The sequence below is a fragment of the Mobula hypostoma genome, chromosome 1 (genome assembly GCF_963921235.1).
Source record: "Mobula hypostoma chromosome 1, sMobHyp1.1, whole genome shotgun sequence".
Lineage (NCBI taxonomy): Eukaryota > Metazoa > Chordata > Chondrichthyes > Myliobatiformes > Myliobatidae > Mobula > Mobula hypostoma.
In genome coordinates this window covers 249,977,145-250,002,595 of record NC_086097.1, presented here as the reverse complement: position 1 = coordinate 250,002,595, position 25,451 = coordinate 249,977,145, and the positions used below count along the sequence as shown (strand labels likewise).

General features: G+C 41.5%; 1 protein-coding gene across 2 annotated transcripts in view; it reads right to left on the bottom strand.

Moving 5' to 3' along the window:
- Positions 1-22,077, bottom strand: part of taf2 (TAF2 RNA polymerase II, TATA box binding protein (TBP)-associated factor) — a 130,487-nt gene extending 108,410 nt beyond the window's left edge. The window contains exons 1-6 of one of the 2 annotated variants that reach the window (XM_063067037.1): positions 21,062-22,077; positions 8,611-8,665; positions 8,356-8,516; positions 6,519-6,637; positions 4,764-4,905; positions 3,246-3,477 (exon numbers count right to left, since the gene is read on the bottom strand). In XM_063067037.1, coding sequence (XP_062923107.1) covers positions 3,246-3,477; positions 4,764-4,905; positions 6,519-6,637; positions 8,356-8,516; positions 8,611-8,665; positions 21,062-21,114 — 762 coding nt within the window. In that variant the 5' untranslated portion in view covers positions 21,115-22,077. Of the gene's footprint in view, positions 1-3,245; positions 3,478-4,763; positions 4,906-6,518; positions 6,638-8,355; positions 8,517-8,610; positions 8,666-14,243; positions 20,322-21,061 lie in introns of those variants that run through there. The other variant, XM_063067046.1, reaches the window with a different exon arrangement.
- Positions 22,078-25,451: the final 3,374 nt, after the last annotated feature.

The following is a 25,451-nucleotide window of genomic DNA, read 5'->3' as shown; positions in this document are numbered from 1 at the left end:
CTCACTGGCCTATAATTACCTGGCTTATTCTTAGAGCCTTTCTTAAACAAAGGAACAAAATTAACTACCTTCCAATTCCCTGGCACATCACCTATGGCTAAGGAGGTTTTAAATATCTCTGCTAGAGCCTATGCAATTTTGCACCAGCCTCTCACAGGGTCCAAGGGAGCATACTGTCAGGCTCTGGGGATTTAACCACCCTAATATGCCTCAAGACAGCAAACACCTCCTCCTCCTCCTCTGTGATGTGCAAAGGGTCCATGATCTCGCTGCTGCATTGCCTCACATCGATAGACTCTGCGTCCATCTCAGAAGCCAAGCGTATAAATAAAGTTGACACCAAGAAGCTTCAGGACCAATAACAGAAAACATGGATGAGGTGAGGTATCAACAATAGTAGAGTAGAACTCAGCAATTTTAGGAAAGAAGTACAGTTGTGGTGAGAGCTCTCTCAGCATCAAATAAAACACAGGATACAGACAGCCTGCTTCCTCCTCAATCAATTTCCTGAAGTAGGAATAGTAGAACTGGTGCTGAAAACACAACAGCGACCAATACTACTTGAGGCAACTGTGGGTAGCAGTGGGGTGAGCTGGATATTGTGCACTATTAGTATACACCGCCATGGTGTTCCAGGCAGGGAGTTCACTTGTCTTATGGACTGAGTGGAGAAATTGTTTCCCATCTTAACAGTCTCCTGAAACTTCCAACCATGTTACTCATTTAACAAGCCTCTGAAGATCAACCTTGCTCCTAAATCCTCTCTGTCCACTCTCTGGCATCTGTTCTGAAGATGCTCAAAGAACACATACTTTAGAAAACAATAGAGAATATTTATTGAACATAAAAGGTCCTGTGGCTGAAAAGATGCCTACAGAGCTTATGCACCGCACAAGATTCTCCACCCGGCCAAATCAATTGACCCTCCAATCCTCTTCTCCTTCCTGTGCTTATCTAGATTTCCTGTTTTGTTCCCATTTTAGCTCTTACAATTTGCAGATGCAATTAACATACTCTTTGTCTTTGCAATGAATTCTATAAACTCAGCTTTCTAGGGAAAATAGCCTTTTCCTTTTACATTTTCTTTAACGTCAACTTTTTACATTTTCTTAATTATCTTGTTGCAATAGGGTTGAATATGTTTACATTAACTTTTAGAGAATGAACAGTCATTTATTACTAGACCCTTAATGACCGAATTTCCAAACAGTTCGCTATAATGTCAGTCCTATATGATGTGATAGTCTTAAAAATATTTCATGCATTTTTCACAATCAAGGATCAATTTTATTTATATAATCATATACGATACAGATATAGAATAAAATGGGAACAACAGGAATTCTGCAGATGCTGGAAATTCAAGCAACACACATCAAAGTTGCTGGTGAACGCAGCAGGCCAGGCAGCATCTCCAGCAAGAGGTACAAGAGAGCATCTAAACTTCTTCGGTGTAGGCATCACCACATCACTAACTCTTCCTTCAGTTAGTCCTGACGAAGGGTCTCAGCCTGAAATGTCGACTGTACTTCTTCCTAGAGATGCTGCCTGGCCTGCTGCGTTCACCAGCAACTTTGATGTGTGTTGCTAGAATAAAATGGGCATGCATTTACAATATAAATAGCATTATAAAAAGTGGTTTGAAGTGTTTACTAATAGGAAGGTGGAGGGGTTAACTAGAATGGTTGATCAGATTAGCTGCCTCGGGGAAGAAACTTCTAAGATGGTGTGAAGATTTTTTTTTAAGAGTCCAATAGTGCTTTACAGAAAGGAACTTTTGGAAAAGGCATTTTGTGGGAGGGTAGTGTCCACAATGATTTTTCCCGCCCACTTCCTTGTCCTGGACACATGCAGGTTCTGCAGTGACGGCAGACGGCAGCCAATGACCTTTTCTGTAGTGTTTTGTGTATTGTGAGAGAATGCTGCACCAAACTAGACAGTGATGGCAGATGTGAGGATGCTCTCTATGATGGCAGTGTAGAATTGTAGCAGAATGTTCCGGTGAAGACGGAATTTTCCAACTGCCACAAGAAAGAAATAGGGGAGATCTTAAATGAATTTTTTGCATCTGGATTTACAGGGGAGACAGATACGGAGTCTATAGAAAAAGAGGCAACACAGCAGTGAGGTTACATGCTACATATGGATTGCAAAGGAGGAGATGCTTCTTGTCTTGAGACAAGTTAAGGTTGATAAATCCCTAAGGGTCTGACAAGGTGTTCCATCGAATCTTGTAGGAGGCTAGTGCAGAAATTGCAGGGGTCCTAGCAGAGATATTTAAAACTCAATTAACCATGAGGGAGGTGCCAGGGCATTAGAGGATAGCAAATATTATTCTGTTCTTTAAGAAAGGCTTTAAGAATAAACCAGAAAATTGTAGGCTGGTGAGCCTGACATTTGTAGTGGGCAAGTTACTGGAGCTATTCTAAGGGTCCAGATTATAAATATTTGGATAGGCAGGGACTGATTAGGGATAGTCAACATGGCTTTGTGCAAGGTTAGTCATGTTTAACCAATCTTACAGAGTTTTTTGAGGAAGTTACCAAGAGTTGTGATGTTATGTTGAAATTGTATAAGATGCTGGTAAGGCCTAATTTGGATTATTGTGTCCAGTTTTAGTCACCTGCTTACAGGAAAGATGTAAATAAGATTGAAAGAGTGCAGGGAAAATTTACAAGGATGGTGCAGGGACTTAAGTACCAGCGTTGTAGGCAAAGGCTAAAGAGGTTAGGACTTTATTTCCTCGAGTGAAGGAGAATGAGGTGAGAGTTGAAGTATACAAAATTATGAGGGGTATGGGTAGGGTAAATGTATGCAGGTTTTTTCCCAGTGGTTGGGTCAGACTAGAACTAGAGGTCATAGGTTAAGGCTGAAAGGTTTAAGGGGAACATGAGGGTGATGGTGAGAGTATGGAACAAACTGTCAGCATAAGAGGTGGATAAGGGTTTGATTTCAACATTTAAGAGAAATTTGGATAGGTACATGGATGGGGGGGTATGGAGGACTACAGACTGGGTACAGGTTAACAGAACTAAGCAGTATATTAGTTTGGCAAAGAATAGATGGGCCGAAAGGCCTTGTTTCTATGCTGTAGTGTTCTATGACTCTATGTTTTAAGAAGTGTGGAAACATATAAAATATGTAGCATAAAACTAGTCAAAATGCAGGTTATCTGTTCTTTTAATACACTAAAGCTGATGTTCCAGATTCCTAACAAGCAAACAAAATAATTTAATTTCACTTACTTCGTGCATGTAAGGATCAACCAGTATTTCAAAGGGGCCAACAGCCAATGAAATGTTTGGAGCTGCTGTTGGGATGGTTAACATGTAATGAAAAGTTTTTTTCCTCATATCATGGGTATAAACAGACTCCACCAAATCTCCATTGGAAACAGCTACCATGGCCGCATCAACCGTGAACTCCAATTTCCATGTGCATAGTTCGGAGAAAGAATCCACACAAGGAAACCAAAACCTATACAATTTAGAAAATAGAAAAGTATAAACAGTCAAGACACTTAAAGATCCTTCTTTTCAGTAAATTCAAAGACTGAATTTGCACTATGTTAAAATTTGTGCTCTCTTTTGTTCTTTCCTTAGATGCTAAACAATGCCCTCCATTTAAAACCCTATCTATTCAATGTGATTAAGACCATAAACTAATTGGAACACTATTTTAAACCTGGAAACTTTAACCACACAGCACTTCAAGAAACTACAATTATTACCTCTTGCAATTTACTGGAATTATAAATATTCATCTCCAACGCTGTGGTATAGACTACTAAAGGAAATGCCAACGACAATTAAAATGACAATTTTGAATTGGTGCCATGGTAGCGTAGTGGTTAGCATGACATTATAACGGCTCGGAGCGTTGGAGTTCAGAGTCCAATTCCAATGTCATCGGCAAGGAGTCTGTACGTCCTCCCCCTAGAATGAGTAGATTTTCTCCGGGTCCTCCCCCTGGAATGAGTAGGTTTTCTCCGGGTACTCGGTTTCCTCCCAGAGTACAAGGACATGCCGGTTAGTAGATTAACTGGTCATTGTAAATTGTCCTGTGATTAGACTGAGGTTAAATCAGTGGGAGGGGTTTACTGGGAAGGGCCTATTCCACACTGTATCTCAATAAATAAATAAATAAAACCATTCAGAATATTTAAAAGCTTTAATAATGATACCTATTTCCAAAAATGAAGACAGGTTTAAGACAACTGGTCAAAGAATCAGAAGTGAAAATAAGTGTTTAATTTGGTGCATCAACTGGGGGCAGCACAACAATGTAGCTGTTAGCGTAATGCCACTACAGCACCAGTAATATGGTTTCAAATCCCGCCATAAATAATCTGCACATTGTCCCCATGATCGCGTGTTTCTTTTGGGTACACCGGTTCTCTCCCATATTCCAAACACATATGGACTTGTAGGTGAATTGGTCACAAGGGTGTAATTGGGTGGCACGGGCTCATGGGCTGGAAGGGCCTGTTACTGTGCTGTATCTCTAAACAAGTAAAAATAATTTGTGAAGTTCTCAAACACATTGATTAAAAGAGGTATAAGCTTGGTCAAAAGCACCTTTCAAAAACAGGTGAAAAATTAAGTCAGTAGAGATTTGGTAGAAAGAGTAGGGGAATGGGGTTGATTAGATTGCTCTTTTAAGACACATGCAAACTCAATGGTCCAAATGGTTATAGCAACACATTTACAAATGTGCTCAATAGAAAGAGCATTATAGAAACTCTCAAGAGTAGAAATACTCACCTTGTACAGTTTTCATAGCCAAAGGAAAAGACATGTGCACCTCGCTCAGCCATGCTGCCTTCAACATTGGGCACAACAAAATGAAGCCCTCCTTTTGGCTGGTCCAAGGAAAATTCTATATACACCTTCAAAACTTTCATCTCTAATAATGTAAACCAGATAGCAATGATAGTACATTTCTAAGAGAGTGGTATAATGTAGTCTTCTACAATTGACAAAAATGCTTGATATTATTCAATTATTGATCTCTCAAATGATTTGCAAATTTAATATATAGATCCTTCCTTGAAAAACAGCAAGGTAAGGTACTCATTGAATATTCAAGCTTTGTCCTGTCTGTATCTTTAACACTACATCACCTTCACCCATAACTGGTTCTACCCTGCCTTGGTCTGCATGCTGACATTTACATGCCCATTGAATATTTTTCGAGTTGCCAGTGATGTTGTGGGGATGGAACTGGACTCTCTCACGGTGGTGTCTGAAAAGAGGATGCTGTCTAAGTTGCATGCCATCTTGGACAATGTCTCCCATCCACTACATAATGTACTGGGTGGGCACAGGAGTACATTCAGCCAGAGACTCATTCCACCGAGATGCAACACAGAGCATCATAGGAAGTCATTCCTGCCCGTGGCCATCAAACTTTACAACTCCTCCCTTGGAGGGTCAGACACCCTGAGCCAATAGGCTGGTCCTGGACTTAATTCATAATTTACTGGCATAACTTACATATTACTATTTAACTATTTATGGTTCTATTACTATTTATTATTTATGGTGCAACTGTAACGAAAATCAATTTCCCCCGGGATCAATAAAGTATGAGTATGACTATGACTTAAGCTAAGTGCAGTCTGGTTTCAATCTCTTTTCACTAGTCCTTCACTTCTCCTCTCAACTTATTGTATTCAGCATATTCTCCCTGAGAATTCACCCAAAGAGCATTGTAGACCTAATTATTGTTTCATCACAGTCTGCTTTGTCTTTCTGAAATCCATGATGGAAGTTGCTTCTATCACCCCTGGAGCTGCTTGTTCATGTCAGCATTAATTAACTCCACAAGTTCAACAAATGTTCATTCTCCTGCATCCTTTATATTTATTTGAAATATATAATAAGATTATTTGGTGCCATGCCAGTGAAGAATGAATTTATTGAATTCAGTTAATAACGTTGCCATTGTTAGATTCTGATGTTTTTGATCCAGGGCTCTTTCAGAAGTCAGGGAAGTGGCATAAAACTTGTTGCTTCACAAATGTTTTATTAAGCACTGACAGAACAAGGGAAAATTGAAGAGACAGTGATAGAGATCTACTAAACAAAGAGAGAGAGACAAAGTAACTTAATAAGGTGCCAAACATAGAACAGCTATTTATACCCATAAGGAAAATTCCATTCAAATTTGTAAATAAGAGTTAACAAATTAGAAAGTCATTATTCAAATAATGTAGTAGAAAGAAGCTTCCAGAGCTTTCCAGAATTATTCTTTGTTATACTTTGTACTGAAGGCATATTAAACTTGCAAATACCTATTGTAGCCACTAGGAAACATAATAAACTATTACGTGTATATAATAAATATTATAAAATACAAGCAGATAATTGATTGTTAACAATTAAACAGTCTAATCAAAGAATTAAACAGTCGGATCCATTGCATGCACATATATAAACCTGATTTCCAAGTGGATCATCCAATGCCACAAATAATTGACTGGAAGTCTGCATTCTGCGGTGCCCACTTATACTTACCGTCAACATGTTTCCACAGTTCAGATGGAACCTTGATACAAAGTTCTCCATTTCCAGTGTCAGGATCAACAGCGCTGACTGCTGCTGCATAGGCATTGGAAAAATAATTCAGATTTCGCCTAGAATACAAAAGAAGAAATGAAAGTATATTTGTTTCACTTGTTGAAATACAGCAATACTCTCAGCTCATCAGCAAATCAATAGAATTTCAAAATTGCGGAGAAAATTCCGTGTGCTCAATCCAAATTTAATAAGTATCAATGATTTGTGCTCTGAATGTTTCTTAAACTTTGCCAGAATCATCACACAAATTGAAAAATAAAATTCCGTTTGCTATAAAAATTGCAGAGATAATCAGATACATTATCACTTCAAATGCAATTATAAAATTGGCACCACTTCTATAATCAGACAAACATTGATGTTCTCACTTTAAATTCAAAATTACACCAATATTACTCTTCATGTTTAAACTTCAAATTACCTAAACACGATTTCTTTTACTTGTCTGTAACTATGGAAACTCTGGCACATCTATCATTTTATATCTTTCAGCAGAGTCACACTTCAGTCAGCCACACCACACCATACAGCTAATTCCGTATTTCAGCCGGACATCTTTCTGGCTGTGCTTTATGTCCATATTTGGTGTTTTTAACAGAAGACAACTGACTAGGTTTAATATTTTCAGAGAAATAAAAGCTCTATGTCTCTTACAGCATTTCTACCTAAACCATTGTCATTTTATACAAAGGTTTGCATAAGGCAGCCAGACACAAAGTTGTTCCTGACCCAGCAATTAATTTTCCAAGGCTTTAGAATGATTCACTAATTAACACATTCTTTTTATCTTTAACACACATCTCTTGTATTAAACCCATGTTTTGTTGAATTTGGAAAGTGAAGTGGGTGTGGCTGCTGTTAGAGCTGCCGCCTCTCAGTGAAAAAAAACATTTGGACAGATCCAAGTAGGCCATATGGGACCCACTTGTCATAACATGGTCCAACCACAGGCAGCTGGGATTAGATAGGTCAGTATGGACACATTAGGCCAAGGGACCTGTCTCCATACTGATCCTAGAACGATGTTCACTTCAAGTTCCAAACCAATTTCTCAGAATATCCCTGTGCTCCATATTATTTAGATTAATAACATAAATTACAATGTCAAATTATAAAGAAACAGCCCACTAATGGTTTGGTTGTGCCACATTGAAATTTTATATCTGTTGGGCAAATGTTTACATGTTTGATACCGACCATGATGATAGTGGGGTACTGAAGCATTCTTTACAGTGCCTAGTTAGCCTGGTATTCCAGCAGATCATGTTGGAAGTGCAGATGTTGGAACATTTGGTTACACAGCCCATGATCACTGTAATATAGCCTCCCAAAAAGGTATTTCCAAAATCCATATCTGAGGAAATGACATTCTGACTGCCAGCTCCTGGAGACCACATCCCAATACAAACCATTTACAAGTGAAGAAAGAGAAGCAGGATACAGAGACAATTGTTATTTTACATCTTACATCATATTAGTGTTCCAGAGCTGAACCTCAGATTGTAAAAACAGTAGGAGCGAGCCATTCATACCACCATGCCTGCTCTGTCATCCAATAAAATCATGCCGTAGCCAGCAAATATGACTGATAACATTAACAGATTTCTTAATTAAAAAATGTTAAGTTGCAAAATTAGGAAGAGGTTGTGTTCAACATACAATGAGGATTTCTTAGACTGAGATGCCTTGGCCCCTTTTCCACTTAAAAGCCCAGCTTTCTCTCTCTGCTCTTTTCATAACGTATTCTGTCATTCTTAATTTGAGACATACTCACTGCTTTGATTCATGGTGGCAGACCTCCAGGGTGGGGTCATTGTAAATGAAAGCAGCTTCCAAGTCATTTATTCGTACTCTGTAAATCCGACATTGCTTGCTATTCAGTTTAATTCTACTGAGGTTGGCAAGTAATGGGAAAATGGTCAACTCCACATATCCCTGTAAACATAAAACATAAAAGAGCTCTGTTTAGAATGTCTGAATTTGTATTTTGTGCAAAAAAAAATTGGGGGGAGAAAAGCTGATTACTTACTATAACAGACTTCCTCTGAAAGTTTATATTAGTTATGCAGACCACCTGGTGAGTTGTACAAAGATAGAAATCAAAAGTAAATGACAGTTCAGTATACAGCATTCATTCAAATTCATTCATTGAGCGGCTGCACTAATTCAAGCAATTTACTGAAGGGGATCAAGGATGGGAGGGATATAATACTTAAACGAAACAAATATATGATTTACTTCAGTCGCTGCACTAAAACTAGAAGAAAAATTGCCCCTGTCAAACAGGACAAGGATCTTTTCCAGTAGTTTTGGGCAACATGGCAAAACTATGCTGTATGTTGGCTACACAATCCAAATCTGCACACAAGACCATAAGACCATAAAATATAGGAGCAGAATTAGGCCATTTGGCCCATCAAATCTGCTCCGCCATTTTTTCATAGCTGATCCAATTTTCCATTCAGCCCCAATCTCCTGGCTTCCTCCTTATCCCTTCATGCCCTGACCAACCAAGAGTCTATCAACCTCTGCCTTAAATATACATAAAGGGTTGGCCTCCAAAGTCACCTGTAGCATTCTACAGATTCACCATTCTCTGGCTAAAAAAAAATCCTCATCTCTGTTCTAAAAGGACACCCCCTCTATTTTGAGGCTGTGTCCTCTGGTCTTAAGACTTTCCCACCACAGGAACATCTTCTCCACAACCACCCTATCAGGGTCTTTCACCATTCAATAGGTTTCAATGAGGTCACCCCTTATTCTTCTGAATTCCAGTGAATAAAGGTCCAGAGTCATCAAATGCTCTTTATATGACAAGCCATTCACTCCTGGAATCATTTTCATGAATCTCCTTCAAACCCTCTCCAGTTTCAGCACATCCCTTCCAAGATAAGGGGCCCAAAACTGCTCACAATACTCCATGAGGCACCGAGAACAACACTATGTGTTTAATCCATCATTGGTTGTCCTTTGGAAAAGTAAGCAATAGTCAAAAATACACATCTGCTTGCACATATAGGCTGAAGGATAATGAGTATCGGGAGGATGCTATTGGGTTTTGTTGAATGAAGTGGTGAGAAAGCTGAGAAGAGAGAGCCAAGAGGGGTCTACTTGGCATCGGACGAAGACCTCACCATTCATCCTAGCTGTTTTGCTACTCTCAGTAAAAAAATGTCTCAAAGTTATCTTCCATTCCTGAGAACTGAATTGGATGCAAGTCACCCTTGATCTGATTAAAGCTGTCAACCATGAACATACTTGGAAAATTGAGCAACACACAAAATGCTGGAGGAACTCAGCAGACCAGGCAATATCTATGGAAAAGAATACAGTCAACATTTCGAGCCAAGACCCTTCACCAGGACTGGAGAGAAAAAGCTGAGGAGTACATAGAACATAGAATAGTACAGCACATTACAGGCCCTTCGGCCCACAACGTTGTGCCGACCCTCAAACCCTGCCTCCCATATAAGCCCCCACCTTAAGTTCCTCCATATACCTGTCCAGTAGTCTCTTAAACTTCACTAGTGTATCTGCCTCCACCACTGACTCAGGCAGTGCATTCCACGCACCAACCACTCTCTGAGTAAAAAACCTTCCTCTAATATTCCCCTTGAACTTCCCACCCCTTAGCTTAAAGCCATGTCCTCTCGTATTGAGCAGTGGTGCCCTGGGGAAGAGGCACTGGCTATCCACTCTATCTATTCCTCTTATTATTTTGTACAACTCTATCATGTCTCCTCTCATCCTCCTTCTCTCCAAAGAGTAAATCCCTAGCTCCCTTAATCTCTGATCATAATGCATACTCTCTAAACCAGACAGCATCCTGGTAAATCTCCTCTGTACCCTTTCCAATGCTTCCACATCCTTCCTCTAGTGAGGCGACCAGAACTGGATACAGTACTCCAAGTGTGGCCTAACCAGAGTTTTATAGAGCTGCATCATTACATCGCAACTCTTAAACTCTATCCCTCGACTTATGAAAGCCAACACCCCATAAGCTTTCTTAACTACCCTATCCACCTGTGAGGCAACTTTCAGGGATCTGTGGATATGTATCCCCAGATCCCTCTGCTCCTCCACACTACCAAGAATCCTGCCATTTACTTTGTACTCTGCCTTGGAGTTTGTCCTTCCAAAGTGTACCACCTCACACTTCTCCGGGTTGAAATCCATCTGCCACTTCTCAGCCCACTTCTGCATCCTATCAATGTCTCTCTGCAATCTTCGACAATCCTCTACACTATCTACAACACCACCAACCTTTGTGTCGTCTGCAAACTTGCCAACCCACCCTTCTACCCCCACATCCAGGTCGTTAATAAAAATCACGAAAAGAAGAGATCCCAGAACAGATCCTTGTGGGATACCACTAGTCACAACCCTCCAATCTGAATGTACTCCCTCCACCACCACCCTCTGCCTTCTGCAGGCAAGCCAATTCTGAATCCACCTGGCCAAACTTCCCTGGATCCCACGCCTTCTGACTTTCTGAATAAGCCTACCGTGTGGAACCTTGTCAAATGCCTTACTAAAATCCATATAGATCACATCCACTGCACTACCCTCATCTATATGCCTGGTCACCTCCTCAAAGAACTCTATCAGGATTGTTAGACATGATCTGCCCTTTACAAAGCCATGCTGACTGTCCCTGATCAGACCATGATTCTCTAAATGCCCAGAGATCCTATCTCGAAGAATCTTTTCCAACAGCTTTCCCACCACAGACGTAAGGCTCACTGGTCTATAATTACCCGGACTATCCCTACTACCTTTTTTGAACAAGGGGACAACATTCGCCTCCCTCCAGTCCTCCGGTACCATTCCCGTAGACAACGCGGACATAAAGATCCTAGCCAGAGGCTCAGTAATCTCTTCTCTCACCTCGTGGAGTAGCCTGGGGAATATACTGTCAGGCCCTGGGGACTTATCCATCCTAATGTATTTTAACAACTCCAACACCTCCTCTCCCTTAATATCAACATACTCACTCATATTGTCCTCACCTTCATCAAGTTCCCTCTCATTGGTGAATACCAAAGAGAACTATTCATTGAGGACTTCACTCACTTCCACAGCCTCCAGGCACATCTTCCCACCTTTATCTCTAATTGGTCCTACCTTCACTTCTGTCATCCTTTTATTCTTCACATAATTGAAGAATGCCTTGGGGTTTTCCTTTATCCTACTCGCCAAGGCCTTCTCATGCCCCCTTCTTGCTCTTCTCAGCCCCTTCTTAAGCTCCTTTCTTGCTTCCCTATATTCCTCAATAGGCCCATCTGATCCTTGCTTCCTAAACCTCATGTATGCTGCCTTCTTCTACCTGACTAGATTTTCCACCTCACTTGTCACCCATGGTTCCTTCACCCTACCATTCTTTATCTTCCTCACTGGGACAAATTTATCCCTAACATCCTGCAAGAGATCTCTAAACATCGACCACATGTCCATAGTACATTTCCCTGCAAAAACATCATCCCAATTCACACCCGCAAGTTCTAGCCTTGTAGCCTCATAATTTGCCTTTTAAGTAGATTTTAAAACTGGGAGGAGAGGAGAGAGAACCACCAGGTGATAGGTGAAACCTGGATGGGGAGGGATGAAGTAGAGCTGGGAAATTGGTTGGTGAAAGAGACAGAAGGCCATGGAAGAAAAAGGGGGAAGGAGCACCAGAGCGAGGTGATGGGTAGGCAAGGAGACGAGGTGAGAGAAAGAAAAAGGGATGGGAAACGGACGGTGGGGGGGGGGGGGGTTTGGAGAGCATTACCGGAAGTTAGAGATATTGATGTTCATGCCACCAGGCTGGAGGCTGCCCAAACGGAAAATAAGGTGTTGTTCCTCCAACCTAAGTGTGACCTCATCACGACAGTGGAGGAGGCCATGGATGGATATATCGAAATGGGAATGGGAAATGGTTTAAAATGGGTGGCCACTGGGAGAACCCACTTGTTCTGACGGACGGAGCATAGATGCTCGGCTCAGTAGTCTCGCAATCCACGTCGGGTCTCATCGATATATTAGAGGTCACACTGGGAGCACCGAACACAGTGTATGACCCCAACCGACTCACAGGTGAAGTGTCATCTCACCTGGAAGGACCACTTGAGGCCTGAATGTTAGTGAAGGAAGAGGTGTAGGGACAGGTGTTGTACTTGTTCCATTTGCACGGATAAGTGCCAGGAGGGAGATCAGTAGGGAGGGATGAATGGACAAGGGAGTCGTGTAAGGAACGATCCTGTGAAAAGCAGAAAGGGGGGGGGAAGGGGAGATATGCTTGGTGATGGGATCCCATTAGAAATGGTGGAAGTTTCTGTTTGGGTAGCCCCCAACCTGATGCCATGAACATCGATTTCTCTAACTTCTGGTAATGCCCCCGGGCCCTGCCCCCACCTCTCCATTTTCCATCCCCTTTTCCCTCTCTCAGCTTGTCTCCTTGCCCGCCCATCACCTCCCTCTGGTGTTCCTTCTCCCTTTTTCTTTCTTCCATGGCCTTCTGTCTCTTTCACCAATCAACGTCCCAGCTCTTTACTTCATCCCTCCGCTCCAGCTTTCACCTATCACCTGGTGGTTCTCTCTCCCCTCCTCCCAGCTTTTAAGCTCCTCAGCTTTTTTTATCCAGTCCTGCCGAAGAGTTTCGGCCGAAACGTCGACTGTACTGTTTTCTGTATATGCTGCCTGGCCTGCCAAGTTCCTGCAGCATTTTGTGTGTGTTGCTTAGATTTCCAGCATCTGCAAATTTTCTCTTGTTTGATAGTTGGAAAATTGATTGTTTTTTTTAATCTTATGAATCGCCTTGTAGTGTGAGTAGTCATAAAAAGTTATGAATTCACATTGAATGTGGTTTGAGGGGAGATAAAGTAGTTCAGCTCCAGATTCAAACTTAAAGAGCATCAAGGGCTCAACTTTACTCCTAAGCAGAATCCACAACAAAACACTTTTATTCACAAGGTTAACTGGTTAAGATTAAAAGTCCTGACTGAAGACTGCAGTTTCTGCAAATCCAAATGCTCTGTTAACTGCGTCTTTTTGCTGCTGAATAGCAGTTCTAACTGTCTGCAGTGCAGAATTTAATTTCTGCAATGCAAATAGAAGTCATTAGGCAATTGACTACATTTTTAAAAATGACAAATAGAGCAATGTTTCTTTGCTAATATTTCCTGAACTCCAAATGGTTCCTTCCAGAAACATGTAAAATCACTCTAAAGTAGTTTCTGAATATAATTGTTCATATTAAAACAGAGGATTCTGGTTGATTGGGGTACGTTGGAACTAGTACATTTTGGCTCAATTAAGCGGCTGCCACAATTAGCTGAAGTTTCATGGAAAAAGTCAAAAAGGTATGAAAGTCAAACTACCATTTAACTGAGTAACAAATTACGTATTTAAACGAGAAACAAAACAAATTAGAACACCTCGATAAAACTGACACTAGTTAGAAACTGCTCAGCATGTCTCCTGTCCCAATTAAGCAGCATAGTGTCCCAAATAAACTAAGGGAATCCCAGTTATTTTCTTGATTAGTTTTTGTTCTAATCTAAGAGTTGTCCCAAATAAGCAGCTGCCCTGATTAGCTGATGGCCCAATTAGCTGGAATCCACTGTACAAGACTGTGAACTGATGGCTGCCAGAAGATCAGATCATTATTCTGTAGCCACTGACCTGAACTTGCAAGTGATCTCCATCCATGGCAGGGAATTTGTCAATCCACCAATAAAAATGTGAAACAGACCTCATTCAGAACATTGTATATTTTTTGACAGACGAGCAGAGCACCAACATTTGCCAATAATATCCCTATGTGTATATACAGTATGACTGATGTGCAAACATAAGACTATAAATCTACAGAGTACCTGCTCTATAAATAAATAGTTTTTGAAATGCATCTTTCTTGTACTATTATAATCATAAATTAACAATTCAGGAAGCTCTATAGCAACCAGTTTCACCATTATATAGTTAAAAACAGCATTGTGGCATTGCATCCATGTTGTATGTTGCTGAACATTTCACAAGTGCATCTTGTTAGCTTCAAAAAATTATGTGATTCTTTCCAACAAGTAACAATGGAACTCTAAGCACAGGTTATATTCCACTCAGCTGTTTCAAACATGAAAAAAGGCAACTATTAACTACAAGAGATTCTGCAGATGCTAGAAATCCAGAGCAACATACACACAACGTTGGAGGAACACAGCAGGTAAGGCAGCAACTATGGAGGGAATTGCACAGGTGACATTTTGGGCTGAGACCACATTAAGTAGTTGTTGTCCTTGTTTAACATTGCAGTTTCTCAAGTTTTCCATCCAGAGTTCACAAGATCATCAGGCTAACAGTTACCTCATCAATAACACAATACATAATCTTTCTCTCAGAAGTTATAATCCTTCTCATCCATATTATTGTGCATGAATTCTCAACATGTCCACAGAACATTATGTCAAATTGTGAAATACATTTCAGCACCTGGATGGATCTAGCACAAACTTGATAAAAACAGACCCTGTAAGTCTGCCCAACGTTAAGAAATATTTAAGTAATTTTCCTTACATATTGGATGCTGACCTGTTAGGTACTATTATGAGTATGAACTCTTCAATGAAGGGTTCCATTGGAAGAATTTATAATTTACTATTACAATGGGATAAGTGTCCTTGATCTAAGATTAAACAAGATTTGGAAAAGGAACTTAATTTGACTTTTATGACGGAGGATTGGACGCCGATTCTGAAGCTGGTTAACTCTTCTTCGATCTGTGCTAGTCATTCACTGATTCAATTTAAAATTGTACATTGTTACTATTTGACGAAGGAGAGATTGTCTAAAATATTCCCTAATGTTGATAGTTATTGTGATAGATGTAAAACTGAGACAGCTACACTGACACAGATGTTTAGGTCTTGTTCCATACTGGAACAGTTCTGGAAGTCAGTTTTTTTGACAATTTCTAAAGCACTTAAAATTAATTTATAACTTAACAAATTAACTGTGCTTTTTGGAATAATTCCTCAAAATATCCGTGGTATCTCTGTGTCTGACCAACATGTTATTGCATTTGTTACATTGATAGCTAGGAGGACCATTTTGTTGAAGTGGAAGGATACATCGGCTCCCACTTTGTCACAACGGTTCTCTCAAGTGATGCTATGTCTTAGCTTAGAGAAAATTAGAAGTCGAACCTTTGAACCTATGTTTGATTTTGAGAAAAGATGGGGTTCATTTGCTCGTTATTATCATTTGAGTTAATTGATAGATTTCCTCCATTATCTAATTGTAAATTTTTGGTACTTTTTTTTCTTGCTGGCGGCTTGATGTTTATCTTTATAAGCTTTTTGTATGACACATGGCTCGGGGTTGAACACCCAATGGGGGGTTTTTCCTCACTTTTTCTTGCTTAGTAGGGTTTTTTTTCTCTTTTTTTTAAATCACCAAAATTTTTTCAATCTTTAAAATAATGGTTTTTTTCTTGAGACATTGTAAGTGTTGCTTATTTTGATGTACTCTTGTTAATTTTGGATAATAATAATAAAAAGATTTGAAAAAAAGAAATATTTTCTATCATTCTTCTACAATCCACCTATTGCTCGGGAGTCCACACCTTATCAATATCTAGTACATATAACATTACAGCACAGTACAGACCCTTCAGCCCACGATGTTGTGCTGTCCTTTTATCCTAATTCAAGATCAATCTAACCCTTCCGTCCTACATCGGCCTCCATTTTTCGTTCATCAATGTGCCTATCTAGGACTTCTTTAAATACCTCTAATGTATCTGCCTCTACCATCACCTCTGGCCACTCTCTGTGCAAAGAACCTAGCTCTGACATCTCCCTCTACTTTCCTCCTATCACCTTAAAATTGTGTCCTCCTGTATTACCCATTTCCTCCCAGGAAAAAAATCTCTGGTTGTCAACTCCATCTGTCTCTTATCATCTTCTACACCTCTATCAAGTCACCTGTCATTGTCCTTTGCTCCAGAGAGAAAAGCCCCAGCTCACTGCATCTTTCCGCTTAAGACATGCTCTCTAATCCGGACAGTATCCTGGTAAATCTCCTTGGTATCCTCTTTAAAACTTCCACATCCTTCCTACAGTGAGGCAACCAGAACAGAACACAATATTCTAAGTGTGGTCTAACCAGGGTTTTATAGGCCGTAATATTACCTCACGGCTCTTGAACTCAGTACCCTGACTACTGAAAGCCAACACACCACACACCCTCTTAATCACCATATCAACTTAATGCGGCAAATTTGAGGGATCTATGAACATGGGTCCTCTCCAACTTCAGCAAATTGACAATCCATTAGAATTCAATATTTCAGGTAAAAAAAGTATGCAAGACAAACAATTCATGCAGCCTATTCTTATATTTAAACTGAACCACAACATAGTTTTGCATCCTCCAGTTCAATGTAACTTTGCCCACAACTGAACTCAGATATCATCCAATCCATTGGGATAACACGAACATCCTGTTTCATTTATTTTCTCCACTAATAAATAATTTTTTAAAGAATCTAGTACTTTCCCGGCGTATATGACGAACAAACTCTTCTCGGGCTTCAAATGTCAGTTATAATTGATACCTGACATTTCAATGACCAACTCTGCCATCTTCTTCAGAGATGATGCCTGGGAATGTCTATTCCGGAGGTATCTATACCCCTGTATTCTGTCCCTCCTGATTGTTTAACCCTCATCCAATCAGGCTTCCGCTCTCCCACCTTGTTTACAGTAGAATTCCAGATCTTACTTAGAGCGAAACCATTGTCTTTGTTAAAATTCTTTTCCTCAGTTGTATTTCAATGGCTTCCTTACCAGGTGGTCCCAAAAGCCATTGGTGTGGCACAGTGGTTTTGTGCCATTAAAATCAATTCTCTGGCCATTGCAAATGCTGCCAATTTCTCCAGATAACTCAAAAGGATACACCTCCTGTGCTCCTTGATGCAGGTTTCCACCATGCGTCCCATCTGGCCGATATACGCTGCTCCACATTCACAGGGAATCCTGGAAACGCCACCCGAACTGAGTCCGAGGTCACCTTTGACCCGCATAAGCTGTTACTTGAGCTTCCTTACAGGTTTGTGGATGGTATTAATCAGGTATTTCTTCACAATCTTAGTGATCCTTCCAGAAACCAGGGAAATATAGCGAAGATATCGATGCATTCCTCCTCATTGTTAAGTTTCCTGGTTTTTCTTTCAGCCCCTTTCAGGGCCCAACTGATTTCCTTCACCTTGTAGCCATTCTGTAGGAATTGTCTTATTTCCTTGGGGAGACTCTCTAGGTCCACAACAGTTTTCGCAGAGTTAATCAAAGTAGAAAGAACCGTTCTATGTTGGGAGGCATGATAGTGGCTGTACTGTTATAAATAAATTACTTTAAGTCACAGTAGCAGTTAGCACAATGCTATTACAGCTCAAGGCGTCAGAGTTCAGAGGTCAAATGCAAAGCATCTGTAAGAGGCTCATCTCCCTTGTCATGTGTGCCTGGGTTTTCTCCGGGTGCTCCAGACTCCTCTCGCAGTCCAATAACATACCAGTTAGTAGGTCAATTGGTCATTGTAAATTGCCCTGTAATTAGGCTAGGATTAAATAGGTGGGTTGCTGGGACACGCAGCTCATTGGCAGCAAGTTATGCGTTGTATCTCTAAATTAAATACATAAAATAATCACACCAAAGTCATTTCTAATTACTTTTTGTACCTACTCATTCCACCATTCTTCCACATTTCCTAGCTTCTTATAATTAGATAAGTTATCTTTTTAAAATCCAAACTTTTAGTTTGATTTATTTATTTAGCTACAGCTACACACTGCCCAGCAACCACTAACAACCCCAGTTGAACCCTAACCTAATCACAGGATGATTTAGAATGAGCAATTAACCCAGTCTTCAGACTGTGGGAGGAAATCGGTCTGTCAATATCTCCCTGAAACTTTCTGCTTCCATCTGCTGTACCTAACTTGACAGCAAATCTATTATGGTTATTGGATTTATTGAGTATACCTGCAAGAAAACAAACCTCAGGATTGCACAGTATACGGTGACATATATGTACTTTGAAAATAAATTTACTTTGAACTGTTTTCTTTTAACCAAATGCTACTGAAATCTGGATGGGTGAGCAAGCCATGGATGAAAGTTGTCTGCAAAGATTAACCACATGGGCAGCTGGTGGTAGATGCATTACACAGAAAAATGTAATGTTATTTCCTTTGCTAATAAACATAGAAGATTACTTTTGTTTACAGGAGAATCTAGGAAATATTGATTTACAGAAGGATCATAATGTACTGGTTCACATGATAAAGTAACTAAGTAGAGGAGGAACTTGGAACGGAAATGGTAAATGCTGGAGGAACTCAGTAGGACTCCTGAGGTCGAGACAGTGGAACTGCCCCAGTGTAATGGCTTTTCCACTTTATAAAATCTTCCGCACAGGGTTCCTGTCATCATCGGACAACCATCACCACTTGCCTTCAATTCAGTTAAACATACGTTAACTCTTGATTTCAGGGAGGAGACTTTAGAGATTAATGTCATTGAAACTGAGGGAGACTTGCAGGGAAGATACCCAAGGTATCCGTTGGAGAGTCTAGGTGTAGAAGAGTAGTCACAGAAGCCATTTTATTCATTTAGTGTGGAACAAGGAGAAATCTCTAAGCACAAATGGGTATAAGTTATTAGAATTCTGTCTCAAAGGATTATGGATGCTCAGTCATTAAATATGTTCCACACTTGCACTAAGGCATTTCCAGCCACTAATAGAATTGGAGGGAGAACTGATTTGGAATGTCAGTGAGCTGGAGCCCAGCATCTGTATTTTTCTGTATTGTAAAGAAGATGAAACAGAGGATCAAACATGAAATGTGGTGCAGACTTACGGGAGTGTATGGCCTACAGCTACTTCAAATTGTGTTCTTATAGTCTCAATAACCTCACCCACTGCCAAGTTTTAATTCAGATGTTTGTCTATTTGGAATGAAATTATCTCAGGTTCTTCATAAGCATAAGCTGTTCCCAGAGTGAAATGCTGGACCTCAACAAAACCAAGTGAACCCAGGCATAACCTCTTCTGCAACTGTTTAAACCTTCTCTTCAACAATTCAGTAAAACCCTCTCTCACTGACCCCTCCATGCTGGCATCTTCCCCCATCCTTTACAGTCTTCAAGAAGGGTCTCAGCCCAAAACAGTAACTGTTTATTCCTCTCCATAGATGCTGCCTGACCTAAGTTCCTCCAGCATTTTGTGTGTGCTGCTCTCGATTTCCAGGATCTGCAGACTTTCTCATGTTTATGACCTCTTCTCATTGATACCATCAGAGAGGAGGTACAGCAGCCTTGAAACAAACACTCAACGATTCAGGAACAGCTTCTTCCCCTCTGCCATCCGATTTCTGAATGAATATTGAACCCATAACCACCACTTCACTACTTTTTTTTTCTCTTTTTGAACTATTTTTAATGTATACTTACCATAATTTACAGTTTCTATGTTATGTATTGCAAAGTTCTGCTGCGGCAAAACAACAAATTACATGATGTATGCCAGTGATATTAAACCTGATTCTGAATGAAAACTGTTACTGAGTTATTTTTGCCCTTACTGCCATCAAATGTTTTTTGGTAACAAACAGATCTTTACTTCCCATTCATCTCCTGCAACCTTGGAGCTAAGATTTATGCAACACTCACAAAATGCTGGTGAACGCAGCAGGCCAGGCAGCATCTATAGGAAGAGGTACAGTCGACGTTTCGGGCCGAGACCCTTCGTCAGGACTAACTGAAAGAAGAGATGGTAAGAGAATTGAAAGTGGGAGATCCAAAATGATAGGAGAAGACAGGAGGGCTCCTGTCTTCTCCTATCATTTTGGGTCTCCCCCTCCCCCTCCCACTTTCAAATCTCTTACCATCTCTTCTTTCAGCTAGTCCTGACGAAGGGTCTCGGCCCGAAACATCGACTGTACCTCTTCCTAGAGATGCTGCCTGGCCTGCTGCGTTCACCAGCATTTTGTGAGTGTTGCTTGAACTTCCAGCATCTGCAGATTTCCTGTTTGAGCTAAGATTTATGTCTATCCAATTCCAGTCATTTGTCTATTCCCAATATCCAATGCCCAGTAACAACAGCCACACTTTATCCTGATCTCCCAGCTTTGGATTCTGTCCTGAACTTATCCAGGTACTGTATGATATTGCTTAAACTTAACATACCTGTTTCTCCCTGTATCACTCAGAACACATATGGGATCCTTTACAAATTTAAAGATGCTACTAACTGTTATCACTACCATCCCTCTAAGACCTTGCTGGGAGTCCTTCAAGGTTGTACTGTTCATTCCAAAAGTTTCTTTGGGCAAAACCTCAAAGCTGCCGTTACTATCCCGCTTTCCTCAAAGTTTGGAACGAATACGGGACCAGGAAGAGCAACATTTAACACACACACACAACCAAGAGAAGGGAGATACTTATAACTTATATGGCCTCGGGCTCTCGAACCCTTTATCGCCTTTCTTCCTGTTCATGTCTCCGGCCGTTCTTCCTTTTGCTCAAATCCCTCGCCGGTTCGCACCGCCTTTTCTCATCTCAGACACGGGGGGGCGGGAAGGATGGACGCAGGGTTCTCCACACCTTGAGGAGGGTTGGGTCAGCAATCACCCAAGTTGCTGGGAGGGCTTGGAGGCCCACAGATTCGGGTGGGATGGAAGGTCAACGAATAGTGGGTGAGGTGCCAAGTAGTGATCGCTGGCCTGCCGGAGGGGTGAGAATGGGGAGTTTCGGGGTTGAAAGGACGGCGAGAGGGAGTGAGGGAGGGGGCCGGTTGACAGATGTATGAGCGGGAGGTACAGTAGACCGGTGTATGAACGGGAAACGATAGTGAGTGGCGGACGGATGCGGTGTGAGCCGGGTCAGCGGGATGGGGACGTGGATTGTAAAGAGCTGGAGGGAGGTTGCGGGTCAGAGTGAGCCAGGACAGGAGCGGATGGGAGGGAGGAGTGGAGAGTCGGGGGGGGGGGGGGTTATAAACAGGCGGGAAGATGATGGGAGCCCGTTATGGGTCAGAGCGGGGTGGATTATATCGGGAAGGTGAGGGGGGCGGTAAACTGGGTCGGCGGGATGGGGAATGGGTTGTAAACAGGCGGGTAGAGGGCTGGAGGGAGAAGAGGTGGTTGGAGTTTAAGCCGGACGGGGTGGATTATCCCGGGGAGGGGAAGGGGGGAGTGAGCCGGGTCGGCGGGATGGGGAATGGGTTGTTACTAGACGGGTGGAGGGCTGGGATTGTGGATCAGAGTGAGCCGGACGGGGTGGAGGGGCAGGGAACGGGTTGTAAACAGGCGGGGGGAGGAGGTTGTGGGTCAGAATGAGCCGGGACAGGGGCAGATTATCCCGGGGAGGGGGGCGAGGGGAGTGTGAGCCGGCGACCCGTCACCGACGGCGGGAAACCGGTCAGCAACCCGGGACGCGCGCTCCCGAACCGCCGTCCCTGACAGCGGCCATCTTGACTGTGACCTTTAACCCATGGTTCAAAGTTACTTCTGTAAATCCCTCACGGCCAAGTACAAAAACCCTGGATCAGTCGTGTGAAAGTATATATAATATCCGACAATCGCTATCTGTTGGGAAAAACGAAGATATTTAGGAGTTATGAGCAGGATATAGAAAAGGGGGGGTGCTGGAGTTGCCATGGTTTTCAGATCGCGGCCGGTGATTGGAGGAAATGGTGATTTCATGACGTTGGAGCCGAGAGCTGGCAGCCGGAGAAGGACGAGTTGGCGAGGAGGGGTCTGTGCGGTTTATTCTGTGTATTGTATGTAATTATATTGTATTGTATGTGTTTGTATTCTATTTATTGTATATAACACACACAAAATGCTGGCGAAACTCAGCAAATCAAGCAGCATCTATGGAGAAGAATCCAGTCCTGATGAAAGGTCTCGGCTCGAAACTTTTCCACAGACGCTGCCTGACCCGCCGAGTTCCTCCAGCATTTTGTGTGTGTGTTACTCTGGATTAACAGCAGAATCTCTTGTAGTTGTTTTTTATATGTAACGTGTTTATTTTATATAATTATTTTGTGTTTATCGCATATATTTATTGTAGGTAATGTGTTTATTGTATGTATTTATTGGAGCACCTTCGGTCGTGATTTCTTAATTTCAAAGTTAAAAATAAATTTATCGAAGTGCACATATGTCACTGCATACAACCCTTGAAATTCATTTTCTTGTGGGCTCATTAAATCCAATAACCACAATAAAATCAAAGAAAGACCAAACCAACGGGGCAGACAACCAGCGTGCATAAGACAAAAGATTGTGTAAATATAAAAATAAATAGAAAGAAAGAAATAATAAATACACGAGATGAAGGGTCCTTGAATATAAGTCTATAGGTTGTGGGAACAGTTCAGTGATGGGGCAAGTGAAGTTATCCCCTCTGCTTCAAGAGCCTGATGATTAAGGGGTAATAACGGTTCCTGAACCTGGTGGTGTGAGTCCTGAGGCACCTGTATCTTCTTCCTGATGGCAGCAGCAAGAAGAGAGCATGTCCTGGGTGATGCAGGACCCTGTTTGGGTTTGGGTATTTAATCCTCCACAATATTCCGCGTGGGAATTTAAACTGGAGGTGGCAGTGTTTTTTTTTAACGAGGTGAGTTGCGAGCTCAACATCAACCCAGCACGGATGGAGAGCACGCTCGGGAGCAGTCAGTCACTGGATTGAACTCGGGAACCTCCGTTCTGGAGCCCAGTGCTGATCTCACTGCACCACCAGCCTGTTGATGAACATTGCTTTCCTGCATCAATTCTCCGTATAGATGTGCCAAATGGTGGGGAGGGCTTTACTTGTGATGGATTGGGCCATATCCACTACTTCTTGTGAGATATTCTGTTCAAAGGACATTGGTGTTTCCATACCAGGCTGTGATACAGCCGGTTAATATATTCTCCACCATGGCTATAGAAATTCATCAAAATTTTAGAATTTTCTTCATAAATTTGCATAGTTTTGTATGTATGTACTCAAAATAAGCCACTGTATTTAATTAAAAATAAAACTGAGTGTCAGATTTTGGAACAAGATGCCATTATTCCATCCTGCTCCCACTCCCCAGTTGTGAGAAAGGGTTGCTGATCCAAAACATTGGCTGGTTTCTCTCCTACAATTACTACACACCCTGGCTGGATTCTTCCAACATTACTGGTTCTGTCACTGTGTGCATTTCTTTTAGATCATGGTAGCTATAAAAGTGCTGGTAATGGAAAAAGTCCCTTCTCGGCCGTGACGTGCTGAAGTTAACCCATTATGATAAATACAGTGCTAACTTGTAAAACAACAAAAAGAGAATTACCAGAAAAAAAGTTTACTGAGCTCTGACAATCGAGTGATCGGTGTTGATTCTCATTGCTGAAGTTTCTACACTTGTACAAGGCTCTGTAACTCTCCACTGGAACAGGGGAAAAATTGGGCAGGCATGCAACTTTCCAAACTGAGAAATGCACAAAAGAACGATTCCAAACAAAATCCTTTGATTTCCAACTAGCACCCAGCCTATGCACCTGCCCCATGTCCATCCAGCACACAGCACCTAATTATAGTGCTACCAAATATGAACTTTGTAGTATTTCTGATTTTAATGTATTTCTGTAGTGTAACACCACATCAATGATAATTTCATGGGCAGTATATGCCCAATCGCCTGCTTCACTTCTATTGCCAATGTGTGTTCTTCACCCCAATTCACTCCTGGGAACATAGATACAGCCTCTCCAGTCTCTCTTCATAACTCACATAATTTCTGTACAAATTGGAGATTCAGGATTGAGAAAGTGTCCAGTGGTCTTTGTTCCACCTAATCAGCTTGGCTCTTCTGTTCCATCCCTGCCAATCCCCTCTGCACCAGCATCACATCCTTCTTTGGTAGAGGAAATGAAAGGGTTGACTGTTTTCTGAATGGAGAGAAAATACAAAAAAAAAACTGAGATGCAAAGGGCCTTGGGAGTCCTTGTGCAGGATTTCCTGGAGGTTAATTTGCAGCTTGAGTCTGTGGTAAGGAAAGCAAATGCAATATTACCATTCATTTCAAGAGGTCTAGAATATAAAAGCAAGGATGTAATTTTGAAACTATAAAGCACTGGTGACGCCTCACCTGGAGTATTGTGAGCAGTTTTGGGCCCCTTATCTTAGGATGTGCTGAAACTGAAGAGGATTCATAGGAGGTTCACAAAATTGGCTTGTCTTATGAAGAGTGTCTGATGGCTCCGGACCTGTCTTCACTGTAATTCAGAAGAATGAGGGGTGACATCACTGGAACCTATCGAATGGTGAAAGGCCTGGATGTGAAGAGGATGTTTCCTATGGTGGGAGAGTCTAAGACCAGAGGACACAGCCTCAAAATAGAGGAGCATCTTTTCAAGACAGAGATGAGTAGGAATTTCTTTCACCAGAGAGTGATGAGTCTGTTGAATTCTTTGCCACAGGCAGCTGTGGAGACCAAGTTTTATGTATTTTTAAGGCAGAAGTTGATAGATTCTTGACTGGTCAGGGCATGAAGGGATATGGGGAGAAGGCAGGAGATTGGGGCTGAGAGGAAAATTGGATCAGCCATGATGAAATGGTGGAACAAACCCGATGGGCCAAATGGCCTAATTCTGCTCCAATATCTTATTGGTCATTCCCCTGCCTTTGACTCCATGATTAATCAAGAACCTATCACCCTCCACCTTAAAAAGGTATCCAATGACTTGGCCTGCACAGCCATCTATGGCAATGAATACCACAGATTTCTAGGTTCGCTGTCCCAGATCTGAAGGCAAATGCTCTTCATATTACTACCATCAGGGAGGAGGTACTGGAGTCTGAA